The sequence below is a fragment of the Nyctereutes procyonoides genome, unplaced genomic scaffold (genome assembly GCF_905146905.1).
Source record: "Nyctereutes procyonoides isolate TBG_1078 unplaced genomic scaffold, NYPRO_anot_genome, whole genome shotgun sequence".
NCBI classification, from domain to species: Eukaryota; Metazoa; Chordata; class Mammalia; order Carnivora; family Canidae; genus Nyctereutes; species Nyctereutes procyonoides.
The window spans coordinates 27,885,572-27,907,800 of NW_026575126.1; the positions used below are offsets into that span (position 1 = coordinate 27,885,572).

At 38.5% G+C, this 22,229-nt stretch overlaps 1 protein-coding gene across 2 annotated transcripts; it reads left to right on the forward strand.

The window, feature by feature from the left end:
• The first annotated feature begins 18 nt into the window (after positions 1 to 18).
• TRMT13 (tRNA methyltransferase 13 homolog) lies at positions 19 to 22,203 on the forward strand. Of its 2 annotated transcripts, XM_055340071.1 has the most exons (11): positions 19 to 267; positions 3,544 to 3,590; positions 3,679 to 3,745; positions 8,255 to 8,317; positions 8,537 to 8,606; positions 8,762 to 8,868; positions 9,213 to 9,380; positions 11,706 to 11,778; positions 17,687 to 17,761; positions 21,257 to 21,689; positions 21,991 to 22,203. In XM_055340071.1, exons 1-11 carry the CDS (start codon positions 118 to 120, stop codon positions 22,184 to 22,186), a joined length of 1,449 nt encoding a protein of 482 aa, XP_055196046.1. In that variant the 5' UTR covers positions 19 to 117; the 3' UTR covers positions 22,187 to 22,203. The 2 variants fall into 2 exon arrangements, with proteins under 2 accessions (XP_055196046.1, XP_055196047.1); XM_055340072.1 differs by lacking the exon at positions 21,991 to 22,203 and having other exon boundaries at positions 21,456 to 21,640.
• Positions 22,204 to 22,229: the final 26 nt, after the last annotated feature.

Here is a 22,229-nt window from a genome sequence, read left to right on the forward strand (position 1 = left end):
ACCCTGCGTGGCCGGACCCGCGGCAGCCATATTTGTTAAGGGAAGGGGACCCGCGGGCAGCGGACAACTTTTCTTGTCTTGATCGGATGCTTGGCTCCTCCAAACGACCCCTGAATTATGGCGGCTTCTGCGCCGGCCCCGCCGCGCACGACTGACTTTCCGGCTGAGGGTCGATGCAGTTACTACGTGGAAAAGAAAAAGCGGTTCTGCAGGATGGTGGTGGCAGCAGGGAGACGATTCTGTGGGGAACATGCTGGAGCCGCGGAGGTCTGGTATTGCTCTACCCTCTGGAGACTTGGAAATAAGTTTCTTGGTTCGGCAGCTGCCCTCTGACAGATGTCTACTTTTCTTTCCTGGATTTTCCAACTTTTTCGGTAGTGAGCGCTGACGAGCGCCGGCGAAGCGCGGCGTCTCTCGCAGGAAGCGACGCTCCAGCAGCGACCCGTTGGTTCCGCTGCCGACTCGCGGGAACGTGGATCTTAGTTCTGCCCCCAAACTGCGCGCTCGGGCGTCCCGCCGGGTCTCCGCCTTCCTGACGGGAACGGGGGTCTAGAAAGAATAGTGATCAAAGGTCCCAGGGTTTCGCTGACTGTGCTCTGATGGCTCTGTCAATCATCCCTTCTTGTGAATGCGGTTGAGAAACTTAAAAAAAAAAAAAAAAACTTAGAACTACAATTCTGGGAGAGGGGTGTGTGGGTGCAATAGGTGTTGGGGATTAAAGGGTGTGCTTGTGATGAGCAGAGTGATTAAAAACTTTTTAAAGATTTATATAGAGTACAGTCTTTTGAAAGCGACTTGACTGCTGAAAGGGGGAAGGCAGGATTTAAAAATCGTGTGAGAATGACTCTCCCTTTAAATCAAACACAGGGGATCCCTGGGTGGCTCGGCGGTTTAGCGCCGCCTTGGGCCCAGGGCGTGACCCTGGAGACCCGGGATCGAGTCCCACGTCGGCCTCCCGGCTTGGCATCTGCTTCTCCCTCTGCCTGTGTCTCTGCCTCTCTCTCTCTCTCTCTCTCTCTCTCTCTCTCTCTCTCTCTCTCTCTCTCATGAATAAAGAAATAAAATCTTAAAAAAAATAAAAACAGGAGGCGTACAGTTTTGAGAAAACAGTCACGCAGATCATTGTACTACTGTCCATATACAGTTGACCCTTGACGTGTTTGAGTGGCGCAGCCCACTTATACGTGGATTTTTATAAACACAGTGCAGTACTGTGAATGTATTTTCCTTATTAAGACTCTTAATAACGTTTTCTTTATCTTACTTTATTGTAAGAATACAGTGTAAAATACAACAAAAAATATGCATTGATTAACCGTTTGTGTTATCAGTAAGGCTTCAGGTCAGCAGTCGACTATGAGAAGTCACAAAGGTCTTAAAGCTCATATTTTGGGAAGTCCAAGTTATTTGCGGATGGGGGTGTGGCTGCCTCTCCCCCCTTCAAGAATTCACTGTGTGTTTTTATGTCTGTGTATTTCTTTAGGGTATATGTGAGAGAGAATAAGAACAAGAAGAGCAGAATGCTCGTAGAAGAGGACCGTGTTTGCTAAGTTTTAGAAAGATTAACCCAAATGGGCAACACCTGGCTTCATGACTTCTGGATGTCCAGTATTAGTTACAGTATTTCTGTTAGGTGGTTTATCCTAGGAGATACCCAGTACAAGTCAGCCTCCAGAGCTCCTTCATCTGCTACTGTCCATCATAGCAATAACTCTGCTTCATATTTTGATTAGACTGATACTTACCGAGTGAAGTATACAGAAACATATTTTGGGGGATGTGGGAGACCTCTGACTTATGGTGAGAACTCTTTGAAGTATATCTACGGTTGTTTCGAGTGGTTTTGGGAGGACCATTAAACATCCTTCGATCAAAAACTGAGATTTATAAAATAGATAAGTAAATTTTTGGTGTTTTTGTTTTAAGATTTTATTTACTTATTTTGAAAGAGAATGAATGAGAGCGAGAGAAGGAGCAGGGAGAGAGGGAGAAGCACACTCCTCACTGAGCAGGGAACCCAATATAGGGCTCTATTCTGGGATTCCTGGATCGGGATCTGAGCCAAAGGCAGACACAACCAACTGAGCCCCCTAGGCACCCCAATAAATAAATTTTAAGCGAGGTTTATGGTAGGAGAAAGTTTTGTTCTCACTCTAAAACCTAACTTGGGGGCTGCCTGGGTGGCTCGGTCCATTAAGCATCTGCCTTCAGCTCAAGTCATGATCCCAGGGTCCTGGGATTGAGCCCTGCTTTGGGCTCTCTGCTCAGTGGGGAACTGCTTCTCCCTCTACCCCTACCTCCTGCTCGTTCTCTCTCTCTCTCTCTCAAACGAATAACGTCTCTTTATTTAAAATTTATTTTTAAATAAAACCTAACTTGACCTTAACAAGACATCTGGAAGATGAATGCAGTTGGTGATAGTAGTAGAATATGACTGGATTAAAAGCTGATTGGTATTCCTAGAAAGGAAGGAATATTCTTATTGGTCCCTTGAAGAAAGATTGCAAGGCACCAAGTGGAAACACTGTGACACGATTTGGTTTTCAGTTTTGGGCATCCTACTGAATCTGTGATTTATTTATTTATTTTTTAAAGATTTTACTTATTTATTCATGAGAGACACAGAGAGAGGCAGAGACACAGAGAGAGGGTGAAGCAGGCTCCATGCAGAAAGCCCGATGTGGGACTTCATCCTGGGACCCCAGGATCATGACCTGAGCTAAAGGCAGATGCCCAACCATTAAGCCACCCAGGCATCCCCAGAATATACCTTAAAATCAATCACATGTTATAATTTTTTTTTAAAGATTTTATTTATTTATTCATGAGAAACACACAGAGAGAGAGGCAGGCTCCATGCAAGGAGCCTGGCGTGGGACTCGATCCCGGGTCTCCAGGATCACGCCCTGGGCAGAAGGGAGGCACTCAACCGCTGAGCCACCCAGGCGTCCCTCACATGTCACAATTTTAAATTGGCAGCATATTTTCTTCCTTCGTGGTGCCTAAAATAGTGCAAATTATAGTCAATGCTATCAGAGATTCAAAATTCCATGTATAAGACCTTTTCTATAACCTATTTAAAGCTATAAACCGGGATCCCCCGGGTGGCTCAGCGGTTTGGCACCTGCCTTTGGCCCAGGGCGCGATCTTGGAGTCCCGGGATCGAATCCCACATCGGGCTCCCTGTGTGGGGCCTGCTTTTCCTTCTCCCTGTGTCTCTGCCTCTCTCTCTCTCTCTCTGTGTGTGTCTCTCATGAATAAATAAAATTTTTTAAAAAATAAATAAATAAAAAATAAAGCTATAAACCCTTGCTGTCCAAAGCAATATTTGCTCATATATACATAAGCTAGCTACTTTGGAGATTATTGTTGTTAAACTCTATAACCTGATTTTGCCAGTGCTTTATTAATGTCCTTTTAAGGTTTCCTTACCTTGTTTTGGAAATACATAAGTTTATGATTACATTGAAGTTATATCTAATATCTGTAAAGAACAAACTTGATATTTTTCGTCTAAATAAATATATCATCTTTCTTTCTTAGGAAGAAAATGCTCGGAAAAGAATTCTGTGTCCTTTAGATCCAAAACAGTAAGTATGGGTCAGATAAGAGTTTTTCTATGCTGGAAAAATTAATTGTCATAGGTCTTATTTTAATTAATTCTCTCTTTAAATTTAGCACAGTATATGAAGATCAACTAGCAAAGCATTTGAAAAAATGTAACTCAAGAGAGAAGCCAAAACCTGTAAGTGTTTGATCAGTAAAATTGAATGGTGAAATGTGTAGTATGTTATGTTTATATCTATCAGTTGATTACAAATGTGAATATTTAGCAAGACTCTTACCTTAGAAAGCTTGAATGTGGTAAATGCATTTGAGTATATATAGGATGTCATACTGTGAATCACTTATAATCCTAATTCAAATAACAGAACTTTATGCAACAAGTATGTTGTTTAGAGAGTAATTTCACAACTTATTCAAAATATTTATTTAGGGCAGCCCGGGTGGCTCAGCAGTTTAGCACTACCTTCAGCCCAGGGTGTGATCCTGGAGACCTGGGGGATTGAGTCCCATGTCGGGCTCCTTGCATGGAGCCTGCTTCTCCCTCTGCCTGTGTCTCTGCCTCTCTCTCTCTCATGAATAAATAAATAAAATCTTCAAAATATTTATTTATTTATTTATTTATTTATTTATTTATTTATTTATTTATTTATGGCAGCCCAGGTGACTCAGTGGTTTAGCACCATCTTCAGCCCTGGGCGTGATCCTGCAGACTCAGGATCGAGTCCCGTGTCGGGCTCCCTGCATGGAGCCTGCTTCTCCCTCTGCCTGTGTCTTTGCCTCTCTCTCTCTCTCTCTCTCATGAATAAATAAATATTTAAAATTTATTTATTTATTTATTTAGTGCTTAAATTTATTTCAATAAAATATGGTCCCAGACTTCAAGGAGTTAATTTGAAACAATGAGTCAGCTAGTAAATAATGGATCTTATTTAATAAGTTCAGTGAAAGAAGTAGTACACAAGTGTACATACCTGTATAAAAATTAAAATTATATCCAAGGGATCAAGAAAAGCTTCCCAGAGGTTGTAACACTTGAGCTAAGTCTTGATTTGGCAAAGAAAGAAGAAAATCCTTATAGGTGAAAAGAACCATATGCACAAAGGCATAAGCTGAGAAACCACATTGAGACTTCTAAGGAACTCAGACTTTATTCTGAAAGATATGGGGAGCCCCTGAAAGATTTTAAGGTCAAGAATGGTATGGTCATACTTACTTACCTCTTACAAAACTTTCTGAGCAGTGTAGGAGGATGACTTGGAATTTAAACCAGTTAAGGGGTATTGCTGAAATCCAGGTGGGACATGATTAGAGACAAAATGAAAGAGGATGGAAAAGCTAGGGAATAAATGCAAGAGTTATTAGATAGCAGAATCAATACAACTTGGTGACTAAAAACTGAGAGTTGGTTGTGTATGTCTGAAAGTCATAGAGTGGTTAGTTTGGAAGTCAAATACATACAGGTCTTAGGTGAACTCTGGGATTTTTAAGTTACCCAAGGTAAGAGATTAGAAGGGTTGGGGAGGAACTTGTTTATTCAGTAGATACTAATTGAGCACTTATGCCAGACATTGTACCAAGCACTCTGCCTATAAGAACATTAAAGTCTAGTGAGAGAGACAAAAAATACAATATTATGTGTTTAAAACTGATTCAGTACAGAGTGCTTTGAAAGAAAAGAGAAGAGCCTAACACTTTTAGAGGGAGAAATAGGGGATGAGAGACATGCAGAAGGAGTCAGGGAGGCTTCTCTGAAGGAGTGTCATAAAATGAGACGTACAGGTCAAAGGAGAATGAGCCACGAGCACCTGAGTGGCTCAGTTGGTTAAGTGTCTGACTCTTGATTTTGGGTCAGGTCATGATTCAGGGTGGTGAGATCAAGCCCTACGTCGGGCTCCACGCTGAGCACAGAGGCTGCTTAAGATTCTCTCTCTTCTTCCCCCTTGGTCCCTCCTTCCCCTCTCTAAAAAAAAGGGGAGTGGGTGGGAAGAGAATCAGCCAGAGAAGGGGAAAAAACATATGTAAGCACCTAGAAGTGAGAAAGTTGCTACCTTTCTTTAGGCCTAGGCATTGCACATGACTGGAGAATAGAATCAAGGAGAGAGGGTGAGGAGAAGGTGAGACGAGATAGCCAGGAAATAGAGTGTGAGACAAGGCCAGAACTCAGGATGACACTGAAATCAAAGGTGAGTGGCTCCTACCCTCAGTAGGCTTTAGGCATTCCAAGTGGGATAGTCCTGTCCTGTATATTTTGGAGCATCCCTGTGTTTAGTATTCCTGGCCTCTGAGCAGCAAATGGCAAGGGCACTTGTGAGGAATATGAAGGATCTGAAGTATAATCTCTTTTTCAGGCTAACAAGTTACCCTGCCACAGGTTTGTGGATGCTGGCAGAAGAGACTCCTAGGTCAGAGACAAAGGACTTCATTACTCACTGTAATGAAGTCATTACAGTGTCATGGGCCTCTCACCTGCATCAGTTCCCCTTGTTCCCTAAGGTCCATGGAATCAGCAGGGCCTATATGAATCTTGCACATTTTTGTGCATAGCTTAGGTCACAGCTGAAGAGCCCTAAGCTTAGGAAATACATTTCTTTTAAAATGAGCAGTATAGGAGCATCGGACTCTTGGTTTCAGCTCAGGTCATGATCTCATGGGTTGTTAGATCAAGCCCCATGCTGGGCTCCACACTCAGAGGGGAGTCTGTTTGAGGATTCTCTCCCTCCGTCCCCACACTCACTTGTGTGCATGCTCTTTCTCTCTCTCTCAAATGCATAAATAAATTAAAAAAAAAAAAAGAAATAGGGGCACCTGGGTGGCTTAGTCAGTTAAGGGTCTGACTCTTGGTATCAGCTCAGGTCATGATCTTAGGGTCATGAGATCAGGCCCCACATCAGGCTCTGTACTCGTACAGACACTGCTTGAGATTATGTCCCCTCATTCCTCCTCTCTCCCCCCACATATATGCACATGCACACACGCTCCCTAAAATAAAATCTTTTTAAAAATAATAATAAAATGGGTAATAAGGAAGCTTGCCTGATCTCTGTTCCATAAGTAGACATTCCTTTATTATACTGTACAATAAGCAGGCCTGCCATCTGCTCTAGAAAGATTCACTATTTCTATCTTCCAAGATTGTTTGGTATAGAACTTTCCTTGAGAAGAGAATCTGAAACAAGGTTGTCAGTGTGCCTTGCTTGTAACACTTGCAGAAAATTGAGCATTGTCTCCCAATAGCACCTCTCAGTCATTTTGACAATAAAATATCCCTGTCCATTTCCAAATACCTTCTAGTTGAGAACCAGCTTAGATCAGATGGCATAAGCTTAAAAGGAAATATTTTTACATGAAGATCTGTAGAAGAAAAAAGATGACCACCCCAGATAGACCCTTAGTGAAAAGAAAGAATATTGCCCTTACTTTCAAGTATGCACGGAGATGATCTTCCTTACCTAAGTGCTAGGTTTTAGTTCAGGCAAACAGGTGGAATACATGTTCTGGGAAAAGGCTGAGAGAAGAGGTAAATTTATTAAAAATGGAATACCCCCACACAGACACTATTGCATGTCAGGACACGGTGGAAAGGAAAGGGAGGAAAACAATGGGATGATAGGATGCAGGAAAAAATGCAGAATGGTATTTATCTAGTGCCCTACATATAATGTGAAACTTGGAACCCAGGCAAAGTTTCATCACTATTCTGCTTTATTTTGTAAAACTCTTCATCGTTTTTTAAAAAAATTCTGTATTCTGGGTGGCTCAGTTCAGCATCTGACTCTTGGTTTTGGCTCAGGTCATGATTTCATGGGTATGAGATCAAACCCGAAGTCTGGTTCCATCACAGTGGGGAGTATGCTTGAAGATTCTCTCCCTCTGCTTTTCCCTCCCCTCTCTCCTTCTCTCTCTCTAAAATAAATAAATCTTTAAAGAAAGTACACAAAATGAAAGTAAATTGGTGAGATGTTTCTCCAGTATAAATAGTTTTCACATTTAAAAATCTAGTCCACAATAGAACTTACCTAGAGCACTCTTGGCAACCATTTTAAAACTAAGAGTACATAAGGGACGCCTGGGTGGCTCAGCAGTTGAGTGTCTGCCTTTGGCTCAGGACGTGATCCTGGGATTGTGGATCAAATCCCACATCAGGCTCCCTGATGGAACTTGCTTCTCCCTCTGCCTGTGTCTCTGCCTCTCTCTCTGTGTCTCTCATGAATAAATAAATAAAATCTATAAAATAAACTAAGAGTACATCAAATTATAATAGTTATAGCTAATTTTCTATTACAGTTTTGCCAGTCATCCAACAGAACATTGTAATACTTGCTATCTTCACCTCTTTCACTTAATCACCAGTTTCCTTATTGTCCATATAAGTAAAGGTAGCAACACACACAGCATGTTACCCTTCTGTGTAATAAAAGTCCATCACTATGCATAAAGTTCCAACAGTAGTTTTTACTTTTAGAACAGGATTGTAGAAATAGTATTATTTTATTATTTTCATTCTTCTATATCTACATGGTCCAGTATAGTAACCACTAGCCATGTGTAATTATTTAAATTCATAAATGAGAGATAGGGAGGATGGCAGGTAGAGAGTATAGAAAGAAGAGAACGATCAGTTTTTCACCTTAATTTTCTGACCTCTTCACATTAATAACAGTATTGTTGTGGTTTTGTTTTTGTTAAGGACTTCTTTATTCAAGATATTAATGCGGGCTTAAACGATGAAACAGAAATACCTGAACAATTAGTAAGTACTGGACTTAATATTTAATTTAATTTTAAAAGATATCTGTGAGCTATCTCTATGAATAAGCTGTTGTAATAATTGTTTAAAATAAACTAATTGCAAAAAATAAAATAAAATAAAAATAAACTAATTGCTTTGAATTTAGAATGGATTTTCCTATAGAATCTATATTAGTGATGGTTAGTTTCCAGACCACTCATGCCCCATTTTTGTATATAGGTTCCGATTTCTTCTCTTTCTGAAGAGCAGTTGGAAAGCTTAATTAAGAAATTGCGGAAAGCAAGTGAAGGTAAGTCTGCCTACAGTTGCAAGTTAAAATTTTTAGAATAATTAGGTGCCACGTGAGTTGATACCAGTGTGGCTTACAAGATGTTACTACCGTTGTTCAGAGCCCTACAGTTTCATGTTTGGTTGCTTAAGCTATTGTGCTTATATTTGGCACAGGTTTGAACTCTACACTTAAAGATCAAATTATGTCCCATCCAGCATTGCATGATGCCCTTAATGACCCTAAAAATGGTGATTCTGCAACCAAACACCTGAAACAGCAGGTATGTTTAGGTCATAGTCACTATACTAAAATTGGCCTTTTGTTCATTTGTCAAAAGCTAACATTCTTTCTAAATATAGTTAATGAGGTTTTATTTAGTTTATCTTTCAGGGAACAGAATCTTTCCATTTCAAAAAAATATATGTTAACATATATTAAAAATTTTTGGCATGGATATGGTTCTGAGTACTGTGTGTTAAAAATTTCAAAACAAGGGAAGAAATTTAAAGCCAAACAAAAATTATCTATGTGCACATGCTGCCTTATAGAAATTACCTTGCTGTTTTCCCATTCAAGCCAAATGTGTTTACTCTAGTTTATAAAATAATCTTGTGAAGTTTGCAGGCTTCTATTTTAGGTAACATTGAAAAATTAAAGTTACTTGGTCCAAGAAGATGCTTTGTTGAGTTTGGAGCAGGAAAGGGAAAATTATCTCATTGGGTTGATATTGCCTTAAAAGATGCTGAAAAAGTTCACTTCATCCTAGTAGAAAAGGTGACCACGAGATTCAAGGTACGTGAATTCTTGGCAGTATGTTAGTAACCAAACTTTGTTTGCACTTTTCTTATTAAAAAAAGAAAACCATGATATTCAGAAAATTAATTTTTGTGTTGATTTGATACAGCTTTTTATTCTAATTATATTGATGACTTAAACTGAAGGTAAATTTTTCAATCTAAATTTTGATAGTCCAGGGATCTCTGGGTGGCGCAGCGGTTTGGCGCCTGCCTTTGGCCCAGGGCGTGATCCTGGAGACCCGGGATCGAATCCCACATCGGGCTCCCAGTGCATGGAGCCTGCTTCTCCCTCTGCCTGTGTCTCTGCCTCTCTCTCTCTCTGTGACTATCATAAATAAATAAAAATTAAAAATTTAAAAATAAAATAAAATAAAATAAATTTTGATAGTCCAGTGAGCGGAATTCTTAAAATTATTTGCAGAGACAAGAAAATATGTGGAAAGAGCCAAACTCAAGCTAGGAGTTAAGTCTTGGGTTCTAACCTACCTGTGCCCCTTGCTAGCTTCATTCGGTATATATTTATTGAGCATACCATTAGGCACCATGACAGACATTGAATAGATAAAATCAAGACAAGGTCTCTGTGCTCTATTATATTTAGAAAGGAGAGACACAAATTAATGATTATATAAAAGTAATCTGCACCAGAGTACAGTGTAGTTTCAAAAGAGGGAGTGGCATGTTTTAATGTAGGGAAGGGATGCAAATGGCTACATAGAAAAGGTGATGCCTGGGTCTATCTTGAAAGGAGAATTAATGTTTCCTTGTGAAAGGGTTTGGGAAGCATTCTAGGAAGCAGGAACAGTGGAACCAAATACCTGAAACAATAGGGAAACATGGAAACACTTCTGTGTGATGAGAATGCATAGTTCCAAGTAGGGTTCAGTGGTGATGAAATGGGACAGGATGGCTAAACTCTGGAAGGAATCCTATTTTATGCCAAAGGAAGGAGTTCAACTTTATCCTGCTACATGCTGGATATACAGTGGAACAAGATTTAGTTCTTGTCTTTGAAAATCTTACATCTAGTGGAGCAGACTTAGGAGTATTTTGGCTCAGTATGCTAAGTCTCTTATGATAGTAAGTACCAGAAGCCATAGAAGCATGAAGATAGATCACAGACTTAGTGTAGTGTGGATCAGGGGAAGGTTTCTTGGAAAAAGTGACAGCTGAGGGGAGATTAAAAGAATATGTGAGAGTTGGTGAAGAAAATAAAAAGGCTTTTTAAAAGTTCATCCTAGGGCAGCCCAGGTGGCTAGTGGTTTAGTGCCGCTTTCAGTCCAGGGTGTGATCCTGGAGACCTGGGATCGAGTTCCGTGTCGGGCTTCCTGCATGGAGCCTGCTTCTCCCTCTGCCTATATCTCTGCCTCTCTTTCTCTCTGTGTCTCTCATGAATAAATAAATAAAATCTTTAAAAAATAAAAATAAATTTTAAAAAGTTCATCCTAGTAATACCATTAAAGCTGTATCAAAAGAGTCTGAGACTTGAAGTAGAGGGATTAATAACAAGATAATTATTATCCAGTAATCCAAGTAAGAAATGGGCCAGAGCTAAGACTATTGCAGAGGCATGGAGAAGAGGGAAAGAGTATGAGAAATGCTAAGATTTTAGAAGAAGGAGATTTGGTGATTTTATTTATTAGTCATTAAGAATGACAGAGGAGTTATTTCAGGTGACACTTGATGGCTTTAAATGACTGGTGGTGCATTTTATCTGAGCTAGGGAATATAGAAGGAAGAAGAGAAAGAATAGGTTTGTGAGGAGAAATGATGGGTTCAGTTTTGAAGGAGTTTACAGTTGAAGTAGAGCTTTCTAGTTCACAACTAGAGATATGTGTCTGGTGTTCATCAAAAAAATCTGGGCCACAGTGTTGATTTTTAAGTCATAGACACATGGACATAGATCAGAATGGTGGTTGTGATCTTTTAGAGAGAGTAAGAAGAATAAGCCTAAAATAGTGTATTAGGGGCTAAGGCAAAGGAGCTTGCAAATAATCTTAGGGTAGTCACTTAACATCTGTGAAGCTTAGTTCCTTCATCAGTGAATAGGGTCGTTTTAGAGTTAGAGGAAATAATTGTACATAATAATTTATAAAATTTTAAGCTTTTAAAAAATATATGATATTGTTATTTTAGAGTTTTCATCAAAGAATATACAATCTTAAAGTTTTTTAATTAGTGATTCTGTTTTTTAAATATTAAAAATAAGATGGGAAATTATTTCCTCTGAATTTTGAAAACAAAGAGAAATCTGTTTATTTTCATAAAGCTTTTTTTAAACATAAAAAGCTGTTGTTATGACTATGTTCTGTTTCTACAGGTAGATGGCAAACACAGAAAGAAAAATTCAGTGTTTGAGAGACTTCAAATTGATATTCAACACTTGTGTTTGAGTAAGTTGCATAACTTTCGGTTACCCTTCCATAAATCATAGAAGTTTCAAATTCTGAGGGTTGCTTAGAAATCCAGTCATGCAGAACAGTGCTTCAGGGAAAACAAACTAAAATTAATGCATTGTAATATAGAGTGTTATATCTAACGTTTGGATAAATGTAAATTGAATTAGGTCTGGAACTTTTTAAAATGAGATTTCAGTATCATTAGAAATGAAGTATCATATTAGGAAAGAGTTTAATAAAAGTTTTGATAATATGTCCCTACATTATTTTTGTCCTTTTTATTTTATTTTTTTTAAGATTTTATTTATATATTTGAGAGAGAATGCACAAGCATCTGTGGGGATGGGCAGAAGGAGAAGCAGACTCCCTGCTAAGCAAGGATTCCCAATACAGGGCTCAATCTTAGGACCTGGATTTATGACCCAAGTCAAAGGCAGATACCCAACTGACTTAGCCACCCAGGCACCCCTCTTTGATCTTTTTAATTATGAGTCTGTTCAGGGGCACGTGGGTGGCTCAGTTGGTTAAGCGTCCAACTCTTGATTTGGGCTCAGGTCCTGATCTCAAGGTCATGAGATCAAGCCCTGCTTCAGGCTCTGTACTAGGTGTGGAGCCTCTTAAGATTCTCTCTCCCTCTGCCCCCTAAAAAAGGCTAGTGCCTTCTGCCTATAATTAACATTACTTAACCTAAACTATCAAAGAAATGAGATTATTCTTTGTCCCGCTGTTGGTAAAAGATACTTGCTAGAATTTTAAATTGTACCAAACAAATTCACCTCTGTGGAAGTCACAGTTCACACACTCACCCCTGCTTCAGTCATACTTTTTGTGCCTTTTCTGTACCTTTTTATAGTCTTTATAGTTTTTCATATTAATACAAACATATCCTAGTGACCTCTTCCATCCACTCACTAATACAGCTTTGTGGAGCAACCCAAGATTTCTGTATAAATCACTGTATTTAAAATTATTTAACTGAATGTATTTCTTTTCTGACATTGAAAATCCTAGACAAGTTTTTTGTTTGTTTGTTTGTTTTTCTTTTTTTTTTCCTAGACAAGTTTTTATGCTATGTATTGAATTCTTTTTATACTGGAAGGTAGCATACCATATTTATTAAATAGTTTCTAGATCACTCATCTGTGCCCACCATGTGCCCCTATTCCGTAGTTTTAAACCAAAATAAGAGAGAAAGATTAATAATGAAGCAAATATCTATAATCTAGTTCAATACTGCCCTTTTAAAGTTAGCATTAATTTGAAAACTCTCTCCTGCTAAATAGTGACCTATGTAAAAATATAGCCACCAGTGAAAATGTGAATTATAATCTCCTGACTTCCATACTTCAGTTTTTTCTTAATATTTAAAATAAAAGACTTATTTAATGACATACTGAGAGTGATTAAAAGTAGTTTTGAAGCAAGGAGAAAGTGACATTTATTTAAAGGACTTTGTGGGTAGCAGGGTTGGAATTGACTATTCATCATTTTAGGGGAAGAGAAAGAATAGGAAGCATCTATTGAATGAGTTCACTACGGACATCCCTGCCCCTTCTTTTTCTTTTTTGGGCTTTTATTAAAGTTATATATGTGTGGTTAAGACTGAAGCAATTCTACAAGTTCTCAAGTTGGTGTAAAAACAGCAGCAGCCACTTCCTCCTAGCCATGGCTCTCTCTTTGGAGCCAACTTCATTTACCCGTTACAAGTGGATTTTTATATTTAAATGAAATCTCTGGGCAGCCCCCGTGGTGCAGCGGTTTGGCGCCGCCTGCAGCCTGAGGTGTGATCCTGGAGACCCGAGATGGAGTCCCACATTGGGTTCCCTGCATGGAGCCTGCCTCCCTCTCTGTCTGTGTCTCTGCCTCTCTCTCTCTGTGTCTATGAATAAATAAATAAAATCTTCTTAAAAATAAATAAATAAATAAATGAAATCTCTAACGATAGGCTTTTGGTTTTGTTGCCCCCCCCTTTTTTTCTTAAAGCATTATCTATCAGTTTCTCCCAATGGAAGATAAAGATTTTGTACCTTTCCCCCGCTTCAAGTGCAAACACTTTCCAATCCTCATCTTTCTAATATGTACGAAATGATTAAATCATCATTTTTTTTACCACTGGACCATGTAGTAAATTACTTTCTCCTCTTTAATTTTTTTGTTTGCTAAATTAAAAATTTATAATTTTATTTACTTTGTCTTTTAAAAATGTATTCGTTGCAATACATTCATCAACTATTTTATTAGTTTCCATCTTGCTAAAAATTCTCCCCTGTATGCTTCAGACATGGTCCAGTCCAGACTGGATGCCCTCCATTCCTGGGGCACAATGATCAACATTAAAACTTTTTTCATTCTCATCCTGGGGATTTCCTTCACTCTCCTGGGTAGGAATTTCTTTTTCCACATCTTTTCCCACATCTATTGATTCACTCTTTGGGTAGAGCACCTAGTCCTATAGCTTTTGAGAAACAATGCAATAGAGAAAAATTTGAGGCCTCGCATTGTTAGAAAACATCTTTTATTTTAGACTTGACTTGGCTGGGTATTTGTATTTTCAGATTGAAAATCATTATCTGGGGCACCTGGGTGGCTCAGTGGTTGAGCAGCCTGCCTTTGGCTCAGGTTGTGATCCTAGGGTCCTGGGATCAAGTCCTGCATCGGGCTCCCTACAGGGAGCCTGCTTCTCCCTTTGCCTATGTCTCTGCCTCTTTCTGTGTGTCTCTCATGAATAAATAAAATCTCTTTAAAAAAATCATTTTCCTTTAGAATTTTGAAAGTTCTGTTCCACTAGTATTATTTAAAAGTTCAGTGCTGTTCTGAATCTTGCTCCCTTGTACTTGAACTGCTTTTTTCTTGAAATTTTTTTTTTTAAAGAGATTTTATTGATTCATGAGAGATACAGAGAGAGAAAAGGAAGAGACATAGGCAGAGGGAGAAGCAAGCTCCATGCAGGGAGCCCAATGTGGGACTTGATCCTGGGACTCCAGGATCACACCCTGAGCAGAAGGCAGATGCTCAACCACTGAGCCACCCAGGCATCCCTTTTCTTGAAATTTCTTGGTCCCTTGTACTTGATCTGCTTTTTTCTTGAAATTCTTCTTTGTCTTTCGTGTTTTAAATTTTCACAGTGATAGGCCTTCCTATGGTTATATTTTTATCCATTGTGCCTCGTTCATTTATAGCAGTGGTTCTCACTGGTGGGACTTTGTCCCCCAGGGCACATTGGCAATGTCTGAGACATTTTTGATTGTCATAGCAGTGGGCATGCTATGGTTGCAGTCCATGATATGGATACAGTCCAGAGAGCCTGCCTACTAGACCAGAGGCCTGCTAAATATCTCATATGGTATGGTATAGCTCCCCACAACAAAATTATTGGGGCCAAAGTCAATAATGCCAAGGATGAGAAATCTTGATTTAGAGATTCTAGTATTCTCAGCTTTCTGGATAATTTCCTTGGATTCTTTCTTTCATAATTTACTCTGCTCCACTTTCTCTTTTCTTCCTTTAAGGAAGAATTCTTATGATGTAGTTATTAGACTTATTGGGATGGTTTTCTACTTCTCTGAAGAAAACTTCTCTGTGTTATGTCTTTTGGTCTTTTTTCTATACTTCCTAAAATTTTCCCAACTTAATTTTTTATATCATAGTTTTAATTTCTAGGATTTTTTGTCTGAATTTATCTTTATTATTATATTTTGATCTTTTTTATAATTATAATTTCTTTCAGAGGATATTAATAATGGTGTTTTAGAATTATTCTCCCTTTGTAATCTGTTTTCACCAATTCGTTCTTTTCCACTTGTTTTGGTTTCGTAACTTAGAAGCTGTCCTCCAAAATCTGATGCTCCTTGATAGTGTATTCTTAGGATTGAGGGACTCAGAGCTCTGGGTCCTCAGGTGGAGTGATCACAGGTGTGATTTGCCTAAGAGGTCATCTTTCCTCTTGGGCTGGTCAGATTCTGCAGAGAAGACTCTTCTCTGATCGCCTACCTAGAGGGTAAAAGTCTGATGACCAACATCTCGGGACCCAGTGGGGGAACGAGAGATAGGGAAATTAGTAGGCATGCTCACTGATTCCTGCTGTTTTATCATACTTTACCTTTCAACTTCCTCTTGTCCCTAAATCCACTGAATTCCTGTTCTACTTGATCCAGAGAATTAGTCTACAGTCTTCCATCATGTAGGAAAGAGGTAGTCACCAAGGAGCTGTGAGGTGGGGATCTGACTACTTAAACAGGCTTTCCACCAACACTCTGCATTATAGCTACTCAGCTGTACTCCAAAAGTACCTAATGCCCCCAATTCTTGAGCCTTTGGAAGATCTGTAGAATGAATTTGGTTGAGTCACAGGCTTTCCCATTTTTGTCTCCTTTTGTCCTCTTTCAGATCTTGTGAGTTTATATCTTTTAAAAAATCTGAGCAGCCCGGGTGGCTCAGCGGTTTAGCACTGCCTTTGGCCCAGGGCGTGATCCTGGAGACCTGGGATCATGTCCCACATGGGGCTCCCTGCATGGAGCCTGCTTCTTTCTCTGCCTCTGCCTTTGCCTGTCTCTCTCTCTCTCTCTCTCTCTCAGAAGAATAAATATAGTCTTTAAAAAAAAAAAATCCTTTTATCCACATTGTGGTGGAGTTTTAGGAGAGAGTAAACTCCTATTTGCATTTAATCTACCATCATTTGACAGAGGTTCCTCTGTTCTATTTTCCAAGCCCAAAGAAATAGGAGACAGAGGAAATGAGATAATTTTCAAGCATAAAGGAGAAGGTTTTTCTTAGAATTCCTTTCCCTTCACTCTAACTGATGGTAAGTTTCTTGAACTAACTTAATTTAAACTTCTATATTCCCTGATACAAGCAAACTGTTCCACTTGGTACCATTTTCTCCTGGCAAGTAATATAATAACATTTGAAAGCAAGTAACAGAAAAGTAAAAATATTTACTAAGTACTTCCATTGGACTGTTCACTGTGCTTGATGCTGTAGCTGAATTTTTAGAGGAAGCATACTTTTCAGAATCTTACAAAAAGGGAAATAAATAGGAAGGGGAAATGGAGGCTAAAACTGTGATATAGTATATCTTACTTCATTACCTTGTGGACCTTTTTTTTTTTTTTTACTTTTTTCAGGACTGTTATGAATATTTTCTTTTTTTCAAAACAATGTAAAAAGCAAAGATATCTTATTTTTGAACATCAAGATATATATATTTTTAAAAGATTTATTTTTATTTATTTATGAGAGAGAGAGAGAGAGAGGCAGAGACACAGACAGAGGGAGAAGCAGGCTCCATGCAGGGAGCCCGACGCGGGACTCGATCCTGGGACTCCAGGACCACGCCCTGGGCCAAAGGCAGGCGCGAAACCGCTGAGCCACCCAGGGATCCCCAACATCAAGATATATTAAAAAAAAAAAAAAACTATAGTTTGATTATAATACTGAATAAAGTGTTTTATATATTACATGTTTATTGTATGTATTATTTGTTCAAAATAAATCTTCTAGCAGGGAAAGCTTTGAGTTCTTTTATCAATTAGTTAATAATATTTAGCAAAATAAGGCTTATACAGGGGAAAGACCTGAGTCAGTAGAGAGAAATGACATTGGCCTAAGAATCAGGAAACTAACTCTGGAGGAGAAGCCCCACCAGGGGCAAGAGGGGAAAAAAAGGGAAACAAGAAAGAAACTTTAATTTTAATTCTGGCTGGTCAGCAGCTCTCTGTGTTACCTATCAGGTCACTATATCTGTGAGTCTTATTCCTCAGCTATAAAGTGAAAAGTTTTTGTTTGAGTTTCTTTCAGCCCTTAAATTCAAAGATTTAAATTAGTTCTGTCTTTGGAGAGGCCATGTTAATGCCTTCCTTATCTCACAAGAGAGCTAATTCGTTTTTATTTTCTTATATTTCAGACAAGATTCCTTTGCTAAGCAAAGAAAAACTGCCTGTGGTAGGAATTGGAAAGCATTTGTGTGGTGTGGCAACAGGTACGTTAACATACTAATAATGTGTAGATGAACACATCAAGTTGTAACTTAACATGGTCCCAATCATTGAAATAGTCTCTTGAGTAGTTTATACCACATATGCTTACAGCTGATTGATCTTCCTAGTAGCATTGGCCTTGTGTTACATCAGATAGAGTTTTCTTATTTTGGCCATTTTGCAGGATGAATTAAGAGTTTCATAGGTAAAGACTGAGTCATATGAGACTTAAAGCTTTTTGGGTTATATTCCAACCAAAAAGTAAACAAATCATTTGTGGAAACTGTATGATTCTACCCCAGAAGCTACTGATTTTTTTAAGGAGTTGCTTGGAAAGGACTCTGAAACCTCTCCTGCTAGAAGATGATTATGTACCAGGACTCTGGGGAAAATGGAAAAAGAAATATTAGATAAAAAATCTAAGATGTCTTATCTTAGCGCATCCATCTGTTAGGTGTAGCATGGTAAGGTAGAAAGAGCATAGGCTTTGCATTTGGATAATCTAGAATTCAGCTGTGCTGTGTAACCTTGGCAAATTATTTAGCCTTTCTGAATTTTGGTTATCTCCTCTGTAAAACAGGTATTATATAATTTATCTGGTTACATGGAAGTGTCTGGTGCATATGAGTGCTTAGGAAAAGTTAGCTATTGTTATATCTTCTTCCTGGCTCCTACTGGTTTCATCATCTCCCGTAGGGGGAACTTGGAGCCTCCATAAGACATTATTCAAATAAGCTGGAAATGGCTTTGAGTATTATACATCTGTGTTGTCCTTCATAGTTTTTAAGATGACTTTCATGTACCTTATCTCATTTAACCCTCATAAAAACCTTCTGATGTAAGCCAATTCTGTCCTGGGGAGAGAAAAAAGCATACTCATTTACTCTTACCCATCTGACCCAAGTTTCTCAGAAGTATAATCTATATTGGCCATTTTTTATTGTTCCACATACTTTTCCTCTCTTGATTCACTGATTTCTCCCTTCATCACTCTGTTGTTATCTTACTGAAAAATCTCTACTGCACTTGCTTGCCCTTCTTTGTTAATTTGTTTTCTTTTTGAAAAACTTTATTTCAGTTAATTAACATATAATGTATTATTATCAGAGGTAGAGGTCAGTGATTCGTCAGTCTTATATACTACCCAGGTCTCACTACATCACGTGTCCTCCTCAATGTTCATCACCCAGTTACACTGTCCCTCCACCCACCCCCACCCCCTGCAGCCCTCAGTTTATTTCCTGTGATTGCCGCCATTCTTTTTAAGTTTGTTTTTGTTTTTGTTTTTAATTTAAGTCATCTCTACACCCCACGTGGGGCTGGAACTCTCGACTCCGAGATCCAGAGTTGCATGCTCTCTGGCTGAGCCAACCAGGCAGTCCAATTGCTTGCCCTTCTTGAAATTCTGTTTCCTTTCCTATGATAACATTCTTTTTTCCCAGTTCTTCCCCTACATCTGTGCCATTCTTTCTCTTTGTCTGATGGTCTCCTTCCACAACCTATTTAATTACTAATATTTAGACCTCTTGGTTACACACATAATATATCTTTCCCCTTAAAACTCTTCGGTAGCTCCTAATACAGCAGAAAGTCCAAGGCCCTTTTTTTTTTTTTAAGATTTTATTCATTTATTCATGAGAGACACAGAGAGAGAGAGAGGCAGAGACACAGGCAGAGATAGAAGCAGGCTCCATGAAGGGAGCCCGATGTGGGACTTGATCCTATGATTCCAGGATCATGCCCTGCGCCAAAGGCAGGCGCTAAACCGCTGAGCCACCCAGGGATCCCTTTTTTTTTTTAAAGATTTTCCCCCAAGGTTTTTAACAGGAAGACCTGCTGTCAATCTGGCCACTGCCTTCCAGCCTTTGCCACTTCCTGCCTACAGCTTAGCTGCCCAGCAAATTGAAACCCTGTGTACTTTTCCCATGTACTATATTGTGTCAAGTTCTAACTTCATTAGTGTTTATCATAATTCTGTCTGCATATCTCTACCTTATGGTATTTTAATTATTTGTTTATATATATAATTCTCCCACTATGCTGTGAATTTTTTGAGCACGGGGAGTGTACTAACATGATGGTTGGCTTTATAATAGAAACACTAAGCATTTGAGTGAATGAATAATCTTGTCCACCCATTTGTTATGTTTCTTGATCCCTTTCTTTGGTAGATGGCTTTGTCCTTTAAGTTCTTGGTGAAGGAAAGGTTGAAATAGATTAAATACCTTCTGATTATAAAATAACTTCATTTTTTAAATAATTTTTCAGGTTATTCATATTTTTGAAAATCATGTAGTTAAGTCCAATATAAATAAAACTGACAATATATTTTGTCAGAAAATAATAGTTTATTAAATAAAAAAGAAAGCTATCTCTTTCTCCCACTGTTCATTGACTTAGACTCATATATTGAATTAAATTTATTAGTGAAATATAAAATAATTTAATAGTCACTGGTTACATCTTAGGGTAATAACGTTTTAAAATACATGTTTTTGATTGAATAGACACAGCATGCCAATCTAATCAGACACAGGTATGGGTTTTATAGTATAGGTTTGGAGTCTTCCCAGTATTGTCAACTCATATAGCAGTCTTCAGTAGGATATAGTCATAGTCATAAAAAAATCTATTTATTAAGCTTTTAAATTTAAATTTTTCATTTTATTTTTTAAAGATTTTATTTATTTATTCATGAGAGACACAGAGAGGCAGAGACACAGGCAGAGGGAGAAGCAGGCTCTGTGCAAGGAGCCCGATTGTGGGACTCAATCCCGGGACTCCGGGATCACAACCTGAGCTTAAGGCAGACGCTCAACCACTGAGTCACCCAGGCATCCCTAAATTTTTCATTTTAATATGGACCACCTCAAAGTTTATGTGTTTAATCATCATTACATTTGCAAAGCTTGGACATGAAAGGCATCAGTAACTGATTGTTGAATGAATGCATAAATACTGTAAGGCTGCTCAGTGAGGCCTACTTTCCACAAAATGACTCTCTTTTATCAACTCTTCAGCTCATCAGGATTTGCTATGAACAGCTATGTTTCAGGACTGCCACGTAAATCAATCTAAGCAGATACTTAGCAGATGCCTTTCCCCTCTATTCTTTCTTTGGGTTTCTAAAGCTCAAAACTTCCCTGGAATATAAGTGTAGATCAAAGATTTTTTTCCTATACAAGTTCTCTCCTCAGCTAGAGTAGGAGAAATAAGAGCCAATTTCAATAGTTGGACTAGAAGTTTTTACAGGTGTAGATCTTAAGCTTCAGCGAGTTTTTGGGGGAAGTAGAATAAATCATTAGAGAAGATGAGATGCTAATGAGAAAACAGCAAATATGAACAAAATTGATAATTCGTGGAAGAATTATTACAAGTATAAAGCTAAGCAGGTGTTTGTTTTTGGGATTTTAGAAACCATACTGCTGAATAAATGTAAAAAATACTTCTTTTTAAAGATGATGTGGTTTGGGGGGGCCACATAATTGTGTTTGCAGATCTTGCATTACGATGTTTGGTTGAAACCTATGCTGCCAGTTGTGAGGAAAGGAATGAAGAACCTTTAGCCAAACGCATAAAGAATGATAAAACAGAAAAAGAAATTAACACTTTGGCCAAGGAAGGAAATGAAAAAAATGTCCCAGAGAAGTGGACCCCTGTGGCTGGCATTGTTATTGCACTCTGTTGTCACCACAGGTGTGATTGGAGACATTATGTGGGCAAAGAGTATTTCAGGGCTCTAGGCCTTGGAGCAGTGGAATTCCACTACTTCCAGCGAATGAGTAGTTGGGCAACTTGTGGAATGCGAAAAACATCTTTGGAAGCTTCCAATCTTACCACAAAGAGAAAAGATAAGCACAGCGATGCCAGTGAAGAGCATGATGACGGTGGATGCAGAATCACAGACGACAGTGCTGAGAGTGTACCTGGGTAAGTGACTACATTGAAATGCACGACACCAGGGCAGGAATGTTTTGTTATTGCTGTACTTTTTTTTTAGATAAATGTTACTGAGAGTCTATTCATGAAAATTCATTTTACCGTCCAATTTTAGAATACATTAAAATACACTTTTATTGTGGCATAAATAAAAATGTATCTTGGAAGCATGGGACATAGCACATAGTATACTGCAGGTTACTTAGGAACTTATCAACAAATAGAAGTGACTAAAATAATTTTTTATAAACTTTTACAAATTTTAACAATATCTTGTTTTTATTTGATTTAGGTTCCTTACTGTTGAAGAAAAGAAGAAAATCGGACATCTTTGTAAATTGCTGATTGACCAAGGCCGAGTTGAGTATTTACAGCAGAAAGGATTCAGTCCTGCTTTACAGTACTATACAGATCCTCTGGTGTCTTTGGAAAATGTATTGTTAACTGCTTTACCAAATCATCCTGTATCACCAGAAACAACTCCTTAATGGAAAAGAAATTCTGAACATGTCTTCCACCAAAAGAATTTTT